The following is a 21,803-nucleotide window of genomic DNA, read 5'->3' as shown; positions in this document are numbered from 1 at the left end:
TAGTAATGATATAATCAATTATAGATCTTGTTCCTCTGCCATTCAAGTATATTTGTTTATATTCTTTTTTTTTAAAGTATTTGTTATTTTAAAATTATTGAAAATACAGAAGTCTAAGAGTTCTTGACCACTGTTATTCATGCAAAGTTATCCATATTTTCCTAAGACATTTGAGATTGAATTATTTCCAACTCTAGAATTAAAATCTCCTGCTATTAATATATAGTTATGTTTATTACATGTAATATTACATATTTATTACATATGATAAGGTATAAAGGGAAATGGGAGAAAACTGCTCAAAACATTAAATATGTGTGGTGTAAATATGTGTGGAGTGCTATTGATCATAGAGAAAGAGTTATGTCCATACAAAGTAGAGATGCAAGACGGAAATAGTGCTCATGATAAGTTGACAGTCAAACTAGAGCAGATGCGGTTGGATATTAGATTAGTGCATTGGATTGGAGACTGGCTATCTGATAGGTATCAGAAGTTGTGTATGGGGGGTTGCGATATCCAGGAAAAGGAAAGTCACTAGTGGAGTGCCTCAGGGGTCTGTTTTAGGTCCATTACTGTTTAACTTGTATATTAATGATATTGGCGAAGATTTGGATGGAGATATTCAGTTGTTTGCAGATGATGCAAAGTTGGGACGAACCATAAAGAGTAGGGAAGATGTTGTGGTCTTGCAGGAAGAGTTGAATAAATTGAGTGATTGGGCACGGAAATGGGGATGCGAGTTCAATGTTGCAAAATGTAAGGTTTTAAAATTTGGAAAACAAAGATGGGATGCAGAATTTATGCTTGGTGAGAATATATTGTTGGAGGTAGAGGAAATAAGAGATCTGGGGGTGATAGTGGATAAGGATCTAAAATTTAGGGGACACATTGCCAAAATTGCGAAGACAACACAAAGGCTTCTGGGAATGACGCGGAGGACACTGATGTGTAGAAGTAGGGAGATTCTTGTTCTGTTGTATAAGGCTTTGATTAGGCCACACATGGACTATTGTGCCCAGCTTTGGTCACTGGGTTTTCAAAAGGATGAAGAGATGTCAGAAAGTGTCCGAAGGCGAGTGACTAAGGTAGTTTCTGACCTCTGGAATGTTGAGTATGAGGAAAGATTGAGAAGATGTAATTTGCAGAGTCTGGTGGATAGGAGGAAGAGGGGGGGGGATATGATAGAGACCTACAAGTTGGTAAGGGGTTGTTATAGGATCAATGGTGGAGAAGTTCTACAGAGAATAGCGGGAGATCAGGGGAAAAACAGAGATCATCCCTGGAAACTGTATAAAGAGGATGTCAGTAGGGGAGTGAGAGGCAGGTTTTTTTCTTGCAGAGTTGTGAATGATTGGAATGCCTCGCCTGAGAGTGTTGTGTCTGTAAGGAGTTTGAGTGTGTTTAAGACACGGTATGATGAGATGTGTGTGTGCAATAAAGGGACCTCCCAGATGAGTCTTTGACTGCATGAGGTCTTGGGGTAATAATAATAATAAATGGAATGTTCTGCATAGTATATATCTAAGTTACAAACTGGTAGTTAGAACTGAAGATGTGTAGAAAGACAGTTTGATGTAGAGGGCAAAGTGTGTATCTTGTCTCCACTGTTATTTACAATCTGCACACACCACATTATACGGGAAGATGATATTAAACAGAATATTCAAATAGGTTATATTTCAGCTTAGTTCTTTATGCAGATGACATTATCCTCTTATAAAACTAGAGCTTCTCAAATTCTTTAGTCTTAAATTATTTAGCTTCTCAAAGTCTTTAGCCATATTAAATAACTGCTGTTGCCAATTTGATATGAAACCATCAATAATAACAATAATACTATGGAAATAGGCAGGTAAATAGAAAACACCAACTGCAGTCTCAGTAGTGAATCAAGAAAAGTTGTACTTTTTTGTGAGAAATGCAAATTAAATAGAAAACATATAACAGAGCATGTACAAGAACAGTGGTTTTGAGGTTATTTGGAATTATGACCGAAGCAAATTAGTCTCTGAGGCCAGTGTGTTATGTCTGTATCCATTTTTCTATCCAGTTTGTCTGTTTTGCGAGATGAAAAACAATTTTCCAGGAAGGGGAAAAACCACCTGCATAAGAAACTGGCAAAATCTGATCTAGTATGGATGCTTGGATTTTGATTATCACTCAAGTTGATGTTTAGTAGAGAGAACACATCTAGAGATAATAATTATTAACTAAATTTATTTAGCTAATATATTATTAAGCCAATATTTTTCATGGTCATCACAGCATCTTCACAGCCCAAAGAAATCCAACTAAGCACATTCATGCAAGCGCACTAGCAGGAAGGCAAACATAGACTGAATATGAAAGGAAAGATCCTACAAGTCTTGTCACCTTCTGTGGGTGAAGTAATGGAATCTTGGTAAAGGTCTCAAGGTAATGGTTTTTGGTAAAGTGAAGCAGCTGAATATTATTTCTAGATGTGTGTTTTCTCCACTAAGCATCAACATGAGTGATAATCAATCACTTATGCATTCCTACCAGGATCAGTGATCGTATATATGGAAGTGATATAGCATGCCATTTCGGTAAGTTAAACTCAGATTAGCAAGATTATTAAGCAGACGTGAGCAAATCAATGCCAGCACTCCATGTCGGTTAACACAAACAGCAGTACTCAAGTACCACAGAATGAGCTGTTCAACATGCTGAATGTTGAGTTTTTGGACAATTTTATAAAACATTTCTGATACCTTCAGTGCAAAAACAATTTAGGAGGAGGAAGGCTTGCTGCATCCAAAAATTCAATAATGTAGCCAAAAAGCAGCAAAACCCTGAACTGCTCCAAAACAAATTGTGATTAATTTGTCATCTGTTCAATTTAAGAAAGAAGCCATCAAAACTCTCAACTTTGGCCATAACTCGAAAGCAAGTACCCAGTCTTATCTACAGCCTCCCCTTCCACATTGTCGATGATCTCCATCTGGACATGGCTAGCATTATAAAATCTGTCAAGCTTCTGAAAAGGAATATATCTGATGCGAATTCACCACATTTAAAAAGTTACACCAAAACCAGGATATCCTATTCACTAAAGGACTGTAGCATTATCCTTTAAGGGTAATGTGCAGTAATACTCAAATGCTCTGAATATGATCAGAAAATGGCAATCTTACACAGAGATCAATCTATTTACTAATTAAATGATGCCGATCCTACCCAAAAACAATAAAGGTGCTCCAAAAATTAAAATTATTAGACAAAGTTATATCCTGGCCTGTGGAAACTCCAAAAATTCAGACTTTATAAACCTAGACATAGAATTTATGGATTATCAAAAATACACAAACAGAATACATCTTTGAGACTCATGGCAGAATATTAGTTCCCCTATTTACAAAGTGGCAAAATACTTAGCTCAAGAGCTCTCTTTTTCATTACAGGCCACACTTTCTCCCAAGCAAAAAACCTCTTGCGTACTTCAAATGTACCTTAAAGATACTGATATTATAGTCAGTTTCGATATACCTTCCCTAAAAGAAACCTCAGAACTCATTTAGTCTCTTTTCCCTCTAACTTAGCAGCTTTATTCAGTTCCACCATGAATTCTGGCTATTTTACATGACAGAAAAAAAACTTCAAGCAGATTCATGGTACATTTCAAAAACAAATTTATCTCTAAACTCTATCTCCCCCCCACCCCATCTCAAACCCACAATATGGCTACATTATTTGGATGCAATCTTCATTTGCCATATGGATCCATTTTACCTTTTTAAAGGTAAACGATAACTGTCTGCCCTTCCTTGATGCTCTGTTCACCCAACTGTCACCCAACAGCACAGAGCTTATCCTTTTCGGTCTACAGAAAATCTACCAAACACAGAAAGATTCGTCCAGTGTTTTTCACATCACCACCCGTCCCAGTAGTACGGTATCATCAAAAACCTTAGCAAATTAAAGCTAGAACCATTTACTCGGACCACACTAGTCTCACCATGGAATTTAATCACATCTGGGACACTATTTTTTTTTTTTTTAATTCAATAGCTGTCCTCTTCATTAAATCAACAAAACTCTCTCTCTCTAAACCCAACTCCACCATATCCAGAACAAAAATTTCAATGAGATTTCCTACATTCTGGGGCACCTTAGAAAAAATCTAATGCATTCTAAAAAGGTATATACAGATCTTCAAGCCATACCAAAAATCAGCTACTCTTATCTGCTCACAAAAAAGATCATCTCCATCTTGATCATACTGGGGTATACAGCATCTCTTCCTCCTGTGAACGTTCATATTTTGGACGCTCAGGAAGAATCACTAATATCCATCTGAAGGAACACAAAAAAGTATTACTTGCACTATAGTCATTCTGGAGTAGCAGACTATATCATGAATATGAATCACTGAATCAAATGGAACAGAACCTTTTATACAGGAAGAGATATAAATTGGAGAGATTATTTCTAGAATCCACAACAGCAATACAACATCTGCCAAATCTGAACAAATTTAGCTGCCTCAATGTACAAAAAACTGGGAGACCATCAGATTCCTCACCACACCCACAGAAGGAGCCAATTAGGACTGTAAAAAAAAAGTTAACGCCTTTTTATTCCCATATATATAGGGAGTAGGCGAGGCCGCTTTTAGCCCTATCTAACTTTTGGAGACTGAGTGGGCACTTCAATCTTCACTGGTACTCGATCAGATATAGTTGGCCCAAGGCTATCACTAATTAATCGGTACACAGTGAAGAAGACGGCTAACAAGTGCCGCCATCTCGTGGGTCCTAATTCTAACACAATATATTTTTTTAATGTCTGAAATAGTGTGGGTTCTACGGTCGATTTTCTTGCGTTTACAGGATGAAAAACCTGAGTTTCCGGGAGAAAAAACCCTGCTTGCCCGTGCCAGAGATCGACTAACTCGGGAACCAGTCAAAAAAAGGCTTAGAAAAATTTCCTCTAGTCGCCGACTAGACTCGAAATCAAGTCTTCCTTCGTGCGGCCAGTTACTGTAGGCTTTCAATATTCAGTCTATGTTTGCCTGGGAATATGTTCTCAGTTGTATTTCTTTGTGTCCATGAAGATGACTTGGTGACTAAAGCAAAATTATTAGCTTAATAATTTATTAGCTAAATGTTGGTCGATTGGTAGAGCCTCTGCTACTAATGGCTCAGTTAAGAAAGTTTGAGCGTGGTTAGTAGTTGGAAAGGATCCAATCGTTCGATGCTGTTAGCATGCTCTCCCTCCATGAGTTTTTGGACTCCCTGGAGGTGTCAAATAATAATCATAATAATAATAAATGTAGTTAGTAATAATTAGCTCTAAATGTGATTTCTTCACTAAACATTAACATAAGTGGCTCAGCTGAAAAGCCCTTATTCAAATTCAGTTTGTTCCAGCAAAAGGCCTTAGTGAGTTAACTAGAGGCTCATCAGTAAGGACAGTGCTAAGGACAAAGCTTCACCTTGTCAGTAAAGTAAAGCAAGAGCAAGCAAGAGAGAGAATCACTCAAAAAATAGGCTAACAATGTACAAGACACTGTTTAAACCATTTTAAATATCAGATAGTACACTCCTTAAGGTAAACTATGAAGTATAATAATGCTGATGATACTTTATTCCCTAAATTGTGATTCTTCATATTTTCTTGGATTGATTGTTCCATTGCTTATTCATTATTCAATAATAATAAATAAATAAATAAAAAATCAGCTAATGCCTTTTATTGCCTTAGAGTAGGCAAGGCCATTTTAGCCCTATCTAAATTTATGGAGACTGAGTGGGCAGTTCAGTCTCCACTGAACTGCCCACTGGTAGCCAATCAGAGATAGCTGGCCTAAGGCTCTCCTAATTTAAGCAGCCCACAGTGAAGAGACAGCCTAACAAGTGCCTTGGTGACCGGGAACTGGTCAAAAAAAAAAAAAAACCTTAGAAAGAGTTCCTCTAGTCAGAGACTACAATCAAACTGACAATGCGCATTCTTTGGGTGGTTTAGTGCTGAGGAGTGCAAACACCACTTCAACTGACATAACTAGAACGAATGCAGAACTGAACAGAAGATGCATATGTACTGTTGCATTTTTCACATGGAGAAATAGGAAAAAGAACAGCAGAATATATAACAGCATTTATGGGACATTCTTTGAAAGAAAGATGTACCTGTCAGTCATAATAGACAATTGAAGTTATTGTATATCATCATCACAGGATATTCTATGGAGTTGTGAGATTACTGCAGGAGTCTTATCATTTTAGACATTCTTTTACTGCCTACAGATTAAAGAAGAAAAGACGAAGAAGAAGAAGAAGAATGTCTATCACAAACCGTTGCTGCTCCTCAGTTTTTCTGAAAATGATGGAAGTCACTGAAATTCTTATGTCATTTTTTCTGTTACACAGCTTAATAGTTACTAGAAGCTTCATCTTGTCAGCTAAGTAAAAATCTTAAATTATATTATTACTAAATAAATTTTTAGCAAATCAAAAGGTGATAATGTGTCCTTTGTGTGTGTGTTGCTTTGTGGTTTGGAACCGCTGAGATAAACTGAAACCTGAACTGAATTAAACTAAATAATACACTAAATGAAAAGCGCATCTTCTATATCTCAGATTTTGGAATGTAACACTGAAACTATAAAAGAGAAATCTACAAAAATTTTATTGTGAATTTCTGTAGATCAGAATGTGCTTCTGTAGTGCAGTCAGAAGGATAGTATGACACTTGCCTATTTAGCTAGAAAAAGCACGAAATTTGAATCTTATAATGATGCAGGAAACATCATAGGGTTCTTTCTTCAAGTAAATTCAAATTTGCAAGTCTCATATGGAAGTGGTAGGTTCAGCAAGACAATTCTAAAAGCTTTCCAGAAAAGGTGAGTTGGATGGTCTCAGGGTGAGATGGCAGCTAATTACATCCAGGAAAACTCAGCCCATTCCATTCTCCTCTCACAAATCAGAAAATGGAGCTACTGGCAGACACAGAAGACACTGTCGATATAAGATGTTGTCCTATCCTAGTAAAAAAATAGATTTTGGATATATTGAATAGTTTTGCCATGGTGGCAAGCGATTTGACCTAATACTGGATGGAAAATTAGATACATTTTCTTTTTTTCCTCTTTCTTTTCATTTTGATCCAATATTACTAGGTTTTATGCATTTCAATGATATAAAGAAGCACATATAGAATAGATGATATGTTAAAAATGGTTTCTTAAATTTACTAATTCAAATAAATTCAGTGAAAATTACAATTAAAATAATAAACATATCTATGATTATAGAAAACTGAATTTAAAACAAACAAAAAATTGCATGAAAATATCAAACTTTTTTTTTTTTTTTTTTTGTACACACATACCATAAAGCATAAGTTTAGTAATTCTCAAAATTATCTATACTTAATTTTTCTATAATCTGTTTATTTTGTAATTAGAATTCTTAATATTATATTCTTATTATACTGTTTTAAAATACAGTCATTACTTATAAAACAAACACAGGAATGGGAAAGAGACAGGGAAAGGATGAAAAGTGGAAGCAGGAGACCAACCTTCTCGTCCCATCCTAGAATGGGGTAGCCCTTCCATAGGCTGTAGGGAAGCAAAAAATATCACCCTCTAACTAAATACTCAAAAATCATTATTTTAGATGAAAATTCTGAAAAAATTTTCCAAAATGGTAGCCAGTAAAATTTCAAAATATTCAAAATACTGAAAAAATTTCATCAGGCAAAATTCCATCAAAAAATCCGGAATTACACAAGCACATGCTTTATAAAATATAGGTAAAGGGAGAAAAGAAAGAAAAGCATGCAAGGAGGGTTTATTTTACACTGGCTTTGATATAAATTATTTGAAGCACACCAAACTTTTTTTCTCTAGTTTTAAAACTGACAAAAACGGCGTGCAAAAATGTAATACAAAACATTCATGCTTTAATATATATCAAAAATGTTGTTAAAATTTGATTTAAAAAAATTCATGCAGCTCATTTTAGAGCTGTACTCAAAACTGATGAGATTCTTCAGCAAAAAATTTGAAGACAGTCATAATATATTTGGGAATATTTACTCTATTTTCTGTCGGAAGTTTGAACTCCGCTTCCAACTGTGTCTGCTTGACTGATAGAAAAGGGTTGAGAAATGTGTGATTATTTTATTCTTATATTAAAATAATTCTTTTAAAGTTCAAGATAACAAATTACATAAATAAAAATATCCTAAACCAGGTTTAGTGTTCTAAACTTTAATACTAAATTTAATACACAAATTCTTAATTATCCCTATATTAACAAAACAATAAATATTTCATTACAACATTTAATAAGGTGGACTCGAGATAAGGAATGGATGTGCTTAAATCAAAAATCATCTAATCACCTTAATAATTAGCCATTTATAAAACAATGTATTCAAAATATAATCTCTGCCATTTGTACAAAAGTATACTAGACATCCTACTAATGTGAAAATTAAAAATAAGCATTTGAAAATTGTATTGATATTCATCCATTAGGACTTTCAAGAAAAATAATCACACTATCTACTAAAAGGATGACATGTATTTTTCATTAGCAAGTAAATATATGAGGCAATTATTATGATTGAGATGAATTATTACAATGAATCAGCAAAAACTTATATTTTGAATCAAAAATCATTTTTTTCATACTTACAGATCTAAACATTTGTATAACTTATTTGAAGGCACAATTCAGAATATTTCACTCTGATGGATCTGTAGGACCAAAGAAATGTAATAATTGTGGAAGGGGGGGGGGAATTCATAATTTGAGAACAAATATATTTTTGAAGCATTGGATACATTTCCAATAGCAACATTAAAATGGATATTTTCATACCCTAGATTGTTTTGCGATCTGATAATAGTGGCAATATTAAATCAACATTCACTGATACTTTCAAATAGCATAGCATTATATTTTAAACAGTTCTATACTGACAGCAGTTATATTGCAAGAGAATGGACATTGCCTCTGATGAAGTTGTTCAATCATGTCTCAACTCAGAAGCAAACTATGGACCAATTAATATAATAGGAGTGGTTTTTTTTAACAACCACTCCTAATATATTGGAAAAGTTGGTTAAAAGTAAAATCCAACAGTGGGTGGATAATGATGCAATACTGTATAGTGGGCAACATGGCTTGGTACTGTGACAGCAGAACTGGATAAAGTAAATGGCTGAACCATGATACTGCTAGACTTTGCAAAGGTATTTGACAGAATACTACATATAAAACTATTACAAAAGTTGGAACAAATTGGGATGGATATGAGGCTAGTAACATGGATAGGGGTGGCTGACAAAGAGTAGCATATGGTGGAGTGGAATCTAGGAGAATGAGAGTGAATAGTAGAGTATCTCAGGGTACTCCATTCAGGCCATTACTTTTTAATTTGTATATCAATGATATAAGGAAAGACTTAAGAGGGGATATTCAGTTGTTTGCTGATGATGCAAAACTTAGGGTAGCAATAGTTGATAAAGGTGATGTGGATATCCTGCAGGATGATTTAAATAAATTGGCATTGTGGACAAAGGATAATGATTATTGAACTCTGCAGTTCCATATAAATTGAAAATATAGGGTGCTCGCGAGTCAAGAGCAGTGACATGTATAAAAAGAGCTCCTGATTGGGATATGTTTTCTAGGAATAATTAAATATATATGTGTAATTGTTTGGGTAAGAGAGGCTCTAAACGTTGCGCACTACCAGTTTTATTAGTGGGGGGGGGGGATTTTTTTTTGCTAAAACTTAATTACGAAATGATTATTATTAGACTTAGTAACCTGCAAAAAATGGTGGCGGCACTGTCATTCCATGACTTTAATTTAGATTTCAGTCGTTTCGTTAAGTGTGAGATCTGTTATATGTATTCTTTCGATTACATAAATGATTTGTGGATATTTGGTGAGGATGGAAGGAGGGTGTGTGCGAAGTGTGACCTGAATGAGGAATTGATGAATGCAAATATGAAATTGATGACAAAGTGTTAGTAGCGAAATTGTTGTGGGGAAAATAAGTGTATGTTTGAAAGAGTAAGATGGTGAGAAAGAGAGGCAAAAAAATGTTAAAAAATCAGTAAAAAAGAAAAAGAGCAATTTGAAAACCGTAACAGATGTTAAATGGGATGAAAGTGAGGTGAGAGTGGAGGAAGGAAATGAAATTGAGAGAACAAATGAAACTAGAAATGGCGTGATGCAGAAATCGAAAATAAAAAAAAAATGAAAAGAATGGATGATAGCAGAAGTTCGACACATGTTGGACTGCAAGTACAGAAACAAAGAAAGATGAATCAGTGTGAAAATGGGAAGAATGATAGCGAAAGTTGGATGCATGTTGGATCGAAAGTACGGAAACAAAGAAGGATGAATGAGAGTGAAAGTGAGAAGAGGGGGGTCGAGAGTTAGAAAGTTAAAAAGATTGAATGATAGAGAGAATGTGTCGCGACATTCGGAAGTTGAAATGAATTGGATGAGGCAAGAAATGAAATGGATGCGGAATGAAATTAAGAAAATTCGGGTAAAAACTATTAAAATAAATAATGATGGCATGAAAGAGTTAACGAAAGATGAGCGAGTGGCGTTGTATGGCGACTCCATTATTAAAGGTGTGCTGGAAGATAAAATGCACAAGGTATGTTTTCCAGATGTTAAAATGAGTACAGTGATTGAGGCATTGGATATGAGGCAGGAGCAAGCAAAAGAGTTAATAGTATTAATAGGTACGAATGATTTGAGAGAGGACAAAGAGTGTGTCAGAATGGATATCAGGAGGATGCTTAGAAGGATAAAAGAGAATAATGTGACAGGAAGGGTAGTTAGCATATTGCCTAGGTATGACTGTGGTGAAATGAGGCAGAGAGCAAGGATTAAATGATATTCTCGCTGAAATGAGTGAGAAGACAGGAGTACAGTTTGTTAATGTGTGGAATGAATTTGAGGGACGAAGTGAGCTGTATGGGAGTGATGGACTGCATTTGAGTGGTTATGGTGTGAGTCGCTTGGGGAGACTGCTGCTGGAAGGTAGAGAAGTGAATAGAGAGAATGAATCAGATCGAGAGGGGGGGGAGAGTGATGTGGCAGAGCAGGAGAGTAAGACAAGAGAGATTGAAGAGGTGGATATGAATGAGGAAGTGAGTGGTATGAGTATAGAAAATGAGAGAATGGGTGTGCATGAGGAGCAGGGAAATGGGGAGGCTCAGGGTGGACAGGGGTACACAGCGTGAGAAAGGTGGATGAGCTCCAAGAGGAGGTGAGAGCATGTGTAGGAAGGAGAGGAATGGGATGACCAGGGATCAAGAGGAAACAGTTGGAATTGAAAAGGGTTCAAAAATGAAGAAGCAGAAAGGGAAATGGCCCCAGTCGAGCATGGAGAGATCACATCGAGTGACTGGTATCAGTGGAACTAGCTGTAGATCCAGAAATGAGCTGTTGTGCTTGTATACAAATGCTAGAAGTATAAGAATCAAGGCAGATGAAATGGTTGCACTAATTGCGTCTGTTCACCCAAAAATTGTCGGAATAAGTGAGACATGGTTGGAAGAGGATGACATCCTGAGAGGAATAGAGATGGAAGGGTATGATGTGTTTCATGAGGACAGAAGGGATGAAAAGTGAGGGGGAGTGCTATTGATGATAGAGAAAGAGTTATGTCCATATAAATAAAGTAGAGATGCAAGAGGGAAATAATACCAGTGGTTTTGAGGCAATATGGTGTGAGATAGAGGTGAATGGAATCAAATACTTGGTGGGATGTTGTTATAGATCAGGTAATGTGTGGTAAAGGTGATGATAACGAAATGTACAATCAAATTAGCCAAGTGAATAAGAAAAGGGTGATCGTTATGGGTGATTTTAATAATGGCAACATAGACTGAAATGATGGGATAGCAACCGGAAGAAAAAAAATTGAGTTTGAGTTTTTGAGGGATAACTACCTCAGACAGTATGTAACAGAGGGCACATGAGGATTGAGGGTCTTAGATTTGGTCATCTCATCAGAGGATGTAATTATAAACAAGGTGTCAAATTATCCACCAATTGGTAAGAGTGACCATGAGGTGATTACCTGGGTGGTTGCCAGCAGTGCGAGGACCTCTGAGAGAAAAGGATATATGAGGAACTACAAGGGGGGGGTGGATTATGAAGAACTCAGGAGACTGCTTGCGGGTGTAGTGGGAAATGAGGAGTTCGCTGGAAAAGAGATCAATGCAGCTTGGGGGATTTTCAAAAACTATCTAGTAGATGCAATGTCTAAATGTATTCCAAGGGTGAGAAGGTTAAATAAGGTAGGTGTGAGATAAATGAATAAAGAGATTAAGCATACAATACAGAGAAAAAGGGCATTGTGGAGGCAGCATAAGAGAAGTGGAAATAACCAATTTCATGAGGTCTACAAAGACCAAGCAAGGAGGGTGACTTGGTTGGTGAGGGTAGCTAAAGAGAGGTATGAACAGCAGTTAGCTAATGAAGCCAAAAAGAATCCTAGGGAGTTCTTTCGATATGTAGCCAGCAATAGAAAGAATGATTATGGAAGGATGACATCGATAGGAGAAAATGGTATAAAGACAGCTGTTGCAGAATGTGTAGTGGAGATACTTAATGAGCAGTTCATAAAGATCTTTCAATCTTGTGAATGTGACTGCATGGAGGAATTGAGAGCAGTTAATGTGGGGTAGGAGAGACCAACTGTAAGTGAGCAAGAGGTTTATGGGGAGTTGAGTAAACTAGATGTAAATAAGGCTGTGGGACTTGATAATATATCACCACGTATTCTGAAAGAATGTGCCAGAGAGTTGACACCTGCCTTGACATATTCTTTTAATATGAGTCTTGCACTCGGTCAAGTTCCTAAGGAGTGGAAGGAGGGCAAGATTGTGCCACTTCATAAAGGAGGTGATCGAACTCAAGCATCAAACTATAGCCCTATCTGTGTGTCAGGTGTTGTGGTTAAGTTGTTGGAGAAGCTTGTGAGAACTAGGATACAGAGTTGAGTTGATAACAATGGTATTATCTTTGATGGACAGCATGGATTTGCTAAAGGGAGGTCATGTTTTAGTAATCTGCTTACTTATTACAATAAAGTGACTGCTTCCTTGGACAGAGGAGAAGGATACACAGTAATATAGCTGGATTTCACAAAGGCTTTTGATAGAGTACCTCATGATAAGTTGACAGTCAAACTAGAATAGATGGGGTTGCATATTAGATTGGTGCATTGGATTGGCTATCTGATAGGTATCAACAGTTTGTGCATGGGGGAGCGATATCCAGGAAAAGGAAAGTCACTAGTGGAGGGTCTGTTTTAGGTCCATTACTGTTTTAATTTGTATATTAATGATATAGGTAAAGAATTGGATGGAGATATTCAGTTGTTTGCAGATGATGCAAAGTTGGGATGAACCATGAAGTGTAGTGAAGATGTTGTGGCCTTACAAGAAGACTTGAATAAATTGAATGATTGGGCACGGAAATGGGGATGCAAGTTCAATGTTGCAAAATGTAAGGTTTTAAAATTTGGAAAACAAAGATGGGATGCAGAATTTATGCTTGGCGAGAATATATTGTTGAAGATAGAGGAAATATCTGGGGGTAATAGTGGATAAGGATCTAAAATTTAGGGGACACATCGCCAAAATTGTGAAGCCAACACAAAGGCTTCTGGGAATGATGCAGAGGACACCGACGTGTAGAAGTAGGGAGATTCTTGTTCCGTTGTATAAGGCTTTGATTAAGCCACACATGGACTATTATGCCCAGATTTGGTCACTGGGTTTTCAGAGGGATGAAAAGATGTTGGAATGGATCAAAAGGAGACTGACTAAGGTAGTTTCTGACCTCTGGAATGTCGAGTAAGAGGAAAGATTGAGAAGATGTTATTTGCAGAGACTGGTGGACAGGAGGAAGTGGGGAGATATGATAGAGACCCACAAGTTGGTAAGGAGTTGTTATAGGATCAATCAATGCTGGAGAAGTTTTACAGAGAATAGTGGGAGATCAGGGGGAGAACCAGAGGTCATCCCTGGAAACTGTATAAAGAGGGTGTGAGTAGCGGGAGTGAGAGGCAGGTTTTTTTCGTGCAGAGTTGTGAATGATTGGAATGCCTTGCCTGAGAATGTGGTGTCTGCAAAGAGTTCGAATGTGTTTAAAACATGGTATGATGAGCTGTGTGTGTGATAAAAGGACGTCTCAGATGAGTCTTTGACTCCATGAGGTCTTGGGGTGGTAATAATAATAATAATAATTATCAATTTAGTGTTGCAAAATTTAAGGTTATGCACTTCGGGTTGAAAAATGTTGCATATGGCATATCACATTGATGGTACTGGACTGCAGGAAATTGATGAATCTAGGGACTTGGGAATAATGGTGAACAGAGAGTTGAAGTTCAGAGGCATATTGCAAAAGTTGGTAAAAGTTACTCCAAGGATTACTTGGAAGTTGAAAAACATGGTAACAAGTAAATATAGGGAAGTTATTATCCCTCTTCATAAGGCTATGATTTGGCTGCATCTTGACTACTGTGCATAGATTTTTTTAGCTGTGTTTTTTGGGGATCAGGAGGTGGTAGAGAAGATTCAGAGACGAGTGATTAAGCTGGTGACAGGTCTGTGAAATGCTCTCTATGAGGACAGGTTGAAGGTTTGTGGGTTACAAAGTTTAGTTGTTAAGCAGAAATGAGGAGCTATGACAAAAACTTTTAAGATATTCAGGGGAATTTAAAAAATAGATGCAAAGGAAATTTTTTAATATATGACCAATAATCAGAAAACTAGGTGGCATCTGTGGAAGTCATGTAAGAGGGGGTTAGTAGAGGTGTGTGGAGCAGATTTTTTGCATGGAGGGTGGTGAGCGAGTGAAATGGATTGCCAGAATTAGTCGAGAGTTACCTGACAGTGAATGAGTTTAAGGAGAGATACGATAGGTTTTGTGTGTAGTAGTTAGTTTAGATCTAAAAGTCAGTTGTCAAATATGTGTACTGATTCAGATGTGTAGAACTGTTTTTATTCAAAATAACTAGTATAAGCAATATTCAGATTTGGCTAATGTGAGGGGAATTTAAAGAGGAATTTGAATACAAATATACTGTATCCTGCTGTCATTTAATTTTGTAGTTATGATGTTGATCAGTTAAAAACTTTTTTGGCTAACCATTTAACAATATCTTTCTCCATCTTATCAGATCTATCATTAATTCCACTTGGGCTTGTCCACTGATAACTTTTATTCATGTGGTAGTCCCATGATAGATACGTGATATTACATGATTTATGATATTGTATTGATTTAAATAATTTTTTAACTTTACATACTACACAAGTGTTCACTAGTACACCTAAAGCCATCCAGATTCTTGAACATCTTTTGTGTAGTTATACAAAGCATCTACCTTCTATTTCTGCAGCACAGCTTTAATGCAAAGGGTGATAAAAATCACAGTTCTGTAATCACTGTGATTTGTGACTAGTCGTATATACACAAATCTATTTTTGTATACCTCATTTCAATAACATAAATTGCACTGACCAAATAGTAGACATGTGTGCACTGGTTATCTCTATACAAGTTACATGAATCTTATGTAGAGCAAAATATGTTGTTGATCTCGTCTTTGTTGTATATGAGCATTAATTAAATAATTAATTTTTTACTGAAAAACATGGAAAGACCAAAAAATTCAATAAAAGAAAAAAACCGAAGATCTGGGATGATACAATCAAAGAAATAATTAAAAAGAAAAAAGAAGCCTATCACAAATGGTTAAGCAGTAAAAGATTAGAAGGTGAAATATGAAATAGAATATAAAAGAATAAGAGCCATAGCTAAAAGAGAAGTCAGAAAAAAGACAGAGAGAATCATGGAATAAATTTGTTTCTAATTTAGAACATGATTTATATAAAATAAGACCCAATGTATATAAGATTTTGAAACACCTAAATGCAGATACCAGAGAAAACATAAAATTAAACACTGAATTAAAATTAGAAGAATTTCTAAATTACTACACAGAACTGTGGACAGACAAATATTTTAAAAAAGACAACTGGCAAACAATTAACGAAAATGAAAAGGAAATAACTGAAGAAGAATTAGAAATCAGCCTGAAAGAAACAAGAAACGGAAAATCACCTGGAGAAGATAAGCTAGGTTCAGAACTATATAAATACGCAGGAACAAGATTCAAAAAAAAGACTCTTATTATTTTTAAATAAAATTTACTCAACTGGTATCCCCCCAATAGAATGGAAAAAAGCAATTGTGATTCCTATCTTTAAGAAAGGTAATAGAGATGACCCTAAAAACTATAGAGGTATCAGTATACTAAATTCCTGTTACAAAATATATAGCAGAATCTTAAATAACAAACTAATGAAATATTCCGAAAACTTTATTCTAGAGGTACAGAATGGATTTAGAAAAGGACGATCATGTATAGACCCAGCCTTTTGCCTAAAATTAATAATAGAGAAAAGAAGAGAATATAATTTGGAAACACATTACATTTATTGACTTTGAAAAAGCATTTGACAAAGTTAAAAGAAACATATTATTTAACATATTAAAAGAAAGACAAATACCAAATAATATCCTAAAAGCCATCACAAGTATATATGAAAATAATCAAATACAAATAAGATTAAATCACGAGCTATCATATACAAGAGAGATAAACCAAGGGGTCAGACAGGGATATCCCCTCTCAGCAACTCTTTTTAATATCTACTTAAATGAATAATAATAAAATGGAGTAAAAATTTACACCAAGGAATTAAACTTTCACCTACAGTTAACTTAAACACTCTCCTCTTTGCAGACGACCAAATAATAATTACAAATTCTGAAGATAACTTACAGAAAGCTATTTTAAATCTAAATGAGATATCCAAAGATTATGGTATGACAATATCAACAGAAAAATCAAAAACTATGGCCATTAAAGGACAAGCTCCAGCAAGAACAAAAATAGTAATATATAACAAGATCTTAAAACAGGTGAATTCATTTAACTACCTAGGATGTATGATCACATATGAAAATGAAAAAGATATAAACGTAAAAATTGCAAAATATTTAAAAATAACAGGTGTAATTAACTCTATATTTAAACCAAACCTAGTTCAAAAGCAAACCAGGCTAAAAGTATACAATACATTAGCCTTACTGGTCTTGATGTATGGAAGCGAAATCTGGACAATAAAACAAAAAGACAAAGATTAACAACAGCAGAAATGAAGTTTATGAGAAAAACTGGAAAGTATACCCTATTTGATCACAAAAGAAACGAAGATATTATGAAAGAATTAAACCAAGAACCAGTAATAGAAAAAATTAAAAAATATAAACATAAATGGATGGAACACGTTCAAAGAATGAAAACAGAAAGATTACCAAAACAAGCCTTAAAGTACAAGCCATTAGGAAAAAGAAAACCAGGACATCCTCTTAAACGATGACTTCTAAGGCTGGAACAGGCCATGCTAGGCCTAAATCCTTGATACGTATTGTTGTGTCGGAAAAAGTGATGAGTCATCCCTTTTTCCCACCCAACGTTACGTTACCTCAGAAGGAAGGGATAAGGACATGCTTGTGCCCCGGATGGGAAGTGTACCGAATAATGTCCCAGGAAAATGTAAATAACCAGATGTGTAAATTCTAAACATTATTAAGATAGCCCATAAGTTTATTGAAATATTAATTGTGAATGAATTAAAGTAGAAAGCCATGTAGTATTAACAAATAAATATGTATAAGCTAAGTACAAGTTTAAGGTATGTAAAGGCAGTTCGTAGCCACGGCGTCCAATCGGCTGCCACCGTATGCGTGACGACACCGCTGCGTGAGGGAGCTGTTCAGGAGTATAAAAGTTTCGGCGGGAGTTCGAATCGGGCTCTTTTCTCTTACCCCCTCGCTGCTTGTGTCTCGCCTCCGAGGTTAGTCGATACCAAGTTTCCCGAAGGAGAGCTGTGTAGTGCTTGCCGCCACCTGTAGAAAGGATTTCCCCTTGCTACGCATGTTACATCGGTCAAAAGCTGCAACTACAGGAGAAGGAGCCGCTGATGAAATTCACATCAGCGTGCAGATCTGTGCATGGGTGCTTTCAGTTCGTGTAGAACAAAGGAACAAAGCCCGCCATCAGAGGAGGTATAGCGAACAGATCAGAACACCCAGTCAAAGCAAGAATGATAAGCAAAGATTTTCTTATATTAAAGTAGGATTAAAGTATCCATGGAGCAAGAACTAGAAGTTAAGAAGACACGCTATTTACGTGTTGTGCCACGAGAACAGTCTACAATTTTGGACACTTGTATCTACTGTGAAGAAGAGAACATACTAGGCTCCAGCCGGATAGGAGGCTGAGCTCTGAACTGCTTATGTGTTTTAAGAAAAATAATGTCATATGCTCAGGAAGTAGTTAAGTGTTAACAGATATTTTGGGGGAAGGAATTAAGTAGAAATAAGTATTATTGTCCCAGAGAATTACATGAAAGAATATTAGAATTGCAATTAAATTAAATAAAGCAAATTTAACAATTGGAGTATAAGCCCTGAGAAGAAAAAAAAAAGAAAATGATGAATTTTACAAACAGTTACAGGAATATATGAAAAATTAAACAAAACGGATAATATAATTATAATGGAGATCTTACTGCCAGAATAGGCATGAAAAAAATTAATAATAATATAGAAAAATTTGGAGAATCAACAATAAACAAAAATGGATAAAACTCCTATTGATTATATAATATATAATAATTTAAAAATAATGAATACATTCTATAAACATAAAAATATAAATAAAGATAGATTGTGTGCAAGCCGATGAACATCAAATGATAGACTACTTTATAGTGAATGAAAAAAGTAGCAAACCTCTTCTTATATGTTAAAGTTAGGAGAGGACTAGAAACGGACCCAGATCATTATTTAAAAAAAACAAAATAATAAAGAAACTAGAGAAACAAAATCTAATTACAAAGCAAGACTATCAAATGATTTAAGTGTAAGAAATTTATATGAACATAGGATTAATAACTGTTTAGAAAAAATGCAAGAACATAAAGATCTTGAAAAAGAATGAAATAATGTGAAAGAGGTTATTACATCAGCAGCATTTGAAGTCAAATGCTGCTGCTGATGTAATAATGTCTTTCATATTATTCCATTCTTTTTCATTGTACCATATATATATATGGTAAAATAAAATAAAAACAATTCAAAATAAAAAAGTAACCCTCACTTTTCACCTACCTTTTTTCAGGAAACAGAACCTTCATACACAACTCACTGACTCCTGTCAGTCACTATCCCTGTAAACAAGCTCCCACTGATTATCCATTCCCATCCTGCTCAATTTAAACAGCAATTTATCATGTCATAGAAAATGTTTTAGAAAAATCCATTTAGAAAAATGCTGCTCTCTCAAAAAATTTCCATTCTCATTAATCCATGTTTGTATTTTGTCTCTAATTAGCCTCTCTAATACCTTCACCACTACACCAAATATACAAACTCGCCTGTTAGTTGTACACCAATGACTTGGATTTTCCTTTAATCAGTAGTACTATTTTATCTTCTTTGCACTCTGCTGGGACTGTTCAGTGGTGCTGTCAGCAATTTCAGATTCCTGTAATATACATAGTATTATCCCATCCAGTTCCACAGCCTCAAACAGCAACTAGTTTTTGGAGACTTGGAAAGTTTACAATGTTTTCATTCAGTTTGTCATCCTTGATAAATCTCACTTATTAATTACAATGATGTGGAGAAATTTGACAGTACTTGGCATTTCCATTTAAAATAAACTTTTTGAATTTTTGGCTAAATTATGTTAAAATTCTTGATGATTATGTAGATTTCAACTAATAATAATCATTATAAAGAGAAATATGTGTGTTAAGGCTTAAGTACTGGGAGGATATCATGTTGGAAGTTTAATAGAGTATTGACAGAACTAAGAAAGGATTAAACACTAATTTTAATACTTTCAATATTCCATCTCAGTCACTGATACATCTTCAGGTAGTACAAATAACACTTGTATCTCTCTCTCTCTCTCTCTCTCACACACACACACACACACACACACACACACACACACACACACACACACACACACACACACACACACAAAGAGAACACAATACTCACTCGCTGAAACATGTGGGTTACTCTAAAGTCCTATCTAGGTGGTGTGCCCTCTCTGGGCATTTGTAGGTGGCATAGGATGTAAACTAGGACCTCTGATGATTGTTGTTTCCCAAATTGTGGGAAGTTTTATGCATCCATGTTTGTTTAAATGAAGTTGATTTCCGAATGCCACTGCAGATTCCAAAAATATTATTTTTCTTTTTAAATTTAAATATGGTGGAACCATAGTTTAAAATTAGTTTCTAATCCTTTCTTAGTGCTGTCCATACTCCACTAAACCTCCAGCATGATGTAAAGAGAAATAAATTGGGTTTATTTGGTTGTAACAATATAAAAATGAAAACCAACTAGTTTTGCAACAGATACTTGTGGCTTCTTCTGGGTTAGGACAAACAAATATACAATAAAAGGCAAACATGAACTATAACATTACTAAAAAATGTTCAGTAATGTGTTCCTTGATTCCTATTGGGTATGTCTTGTGAACAAATTACTATGGAAGATTCTTTTATGCTGCAAGCAGTGAAATATCCCATTCAGTATTATGATGTGTGTGTGGAGTTTGCTCCCCCTTTTTTTTTTAATATCTCTCAACCTTTCAGGCATTATCTCCACTTTAATAATTTCAGATGGAATGGTAAAATGTACAAGCAGTTATCTGGCATTGTGTTTCCATCTCAACTTATTCATGGAAAACTTGGAAAAGTGTTTCTTCACATCAAACAAAAAATCTTCACTCTGATGGAGATATGTTAGTGATATGTTTATCTTCTGGAAATACAATGTTGCTGAGTTGCACTGTTTTCTTTCATTTATCAACTCCTTCCATCAACAAATAAAATTCCCTTTGGAACTGAAAAAAACAAAAACTACTTTCTTGTACATATTACTGATCAATAGCTAACTTGTGCCAGCTCCCACACTCTACATGCTTCTATTTCAACTTATATTGTAATGGTTAGTACATGTTCTGTATTTTAGTAACATTATAGTTCATGTTAGCCTTTTATTGTTTTGTTCACAATAATGCAGAATGTTTTATTATTATTATTCAGGCTTCCATGGAGTCAAAAGACTCATCGAGGGGAGCCCCCCCCAAGAAACACGGTCTATCATACCACTCCTTAAACTCATTGACCGTTCTCGCTCTCACCACTCCATCAGGCAATGGATTCCATGGTTCAACCATTCTCCATGCAAAGAAATCACCCTCTTTCTCACAGTTTCCTTTCGTAACTTCCAGGGATGGCCTCTTGTTATCACTCCTTCCCGCTGTTCATCCAAGCAAAAGAACTCCCCAGTGTCAACTCTGCAGTCCACATTCCCTCAGCCGATCCTCATAACTATCATTATACAGTACTGAAACCATCTTTGTTATCTGCCTTTGTACCCTTTCCACAGTTAATTTATCCCCTTCAAATCCTGGGGACCAAATCTGAGAACAATAGTCCAAGTGTGGTCTGATCAGGGTCTCATACAACGCCATGATAACTGTCTTTTCTCTGCAGGTCAGCATCCTTCTCATTATTGCAGCAGTCCTCTGTGTTACCTTCACCACCATTGCAATATTATTATTATTATTACATTACACCTCCAGGGAGTCCAAAGACTCATCGAGCGAGGGCATCTACT

General features: G+C 35.6%; 1 protein-coding gene across 1 annotated transcript in view; it reads right to left on the bottom strand.

The window, feature by feature from the left end:
- LOC150105640 (coiled-coil domain-containing protein CG32809-like) overlaps nt 1-21,803 on the bottom strand; it is a 774,652-nt gene that overhangs the window by 36,206 nt on the left and 716,643 nt on the right. Inside the window, exons 19-20 of the mRNA XM_090394279.1 lie at nt 8,066-8,115; nt 7,546-7,585 (exon numbers count right to left, since the gene is read on the bottom strand). Coding sequence (XP_090250405.1) covers nt 7,546-7,585; nt 8,066-8,115 — 90 coding nt within the window. The remainder of the gene's footprint in view (nt 1-7,545; nt 7,586-8,065; nt 8,116-21,803) is intronic.

Source organism: Typopeltis vanoorti, chromosome 6, assembly GCF_054136105.1.
Source record: "Typopeltis vanoorti isolate ZY-2024b chromosome 6, IOZ_Tvanoo_1.0, whole genome shotgun sequence".
NCBI classification, from domain to species: domain Eukaryota; kingdom Metazoa; phylum Arthropoda; class Arachnida; order Uropygi; family Thelyphonidae; genus Typopeltis; species Typopeltis vanoorti.
Note: the sequence above shows the minus strand (reverse complement) of the source record. Positions and strands in the feature narration are given on the sequence as shown.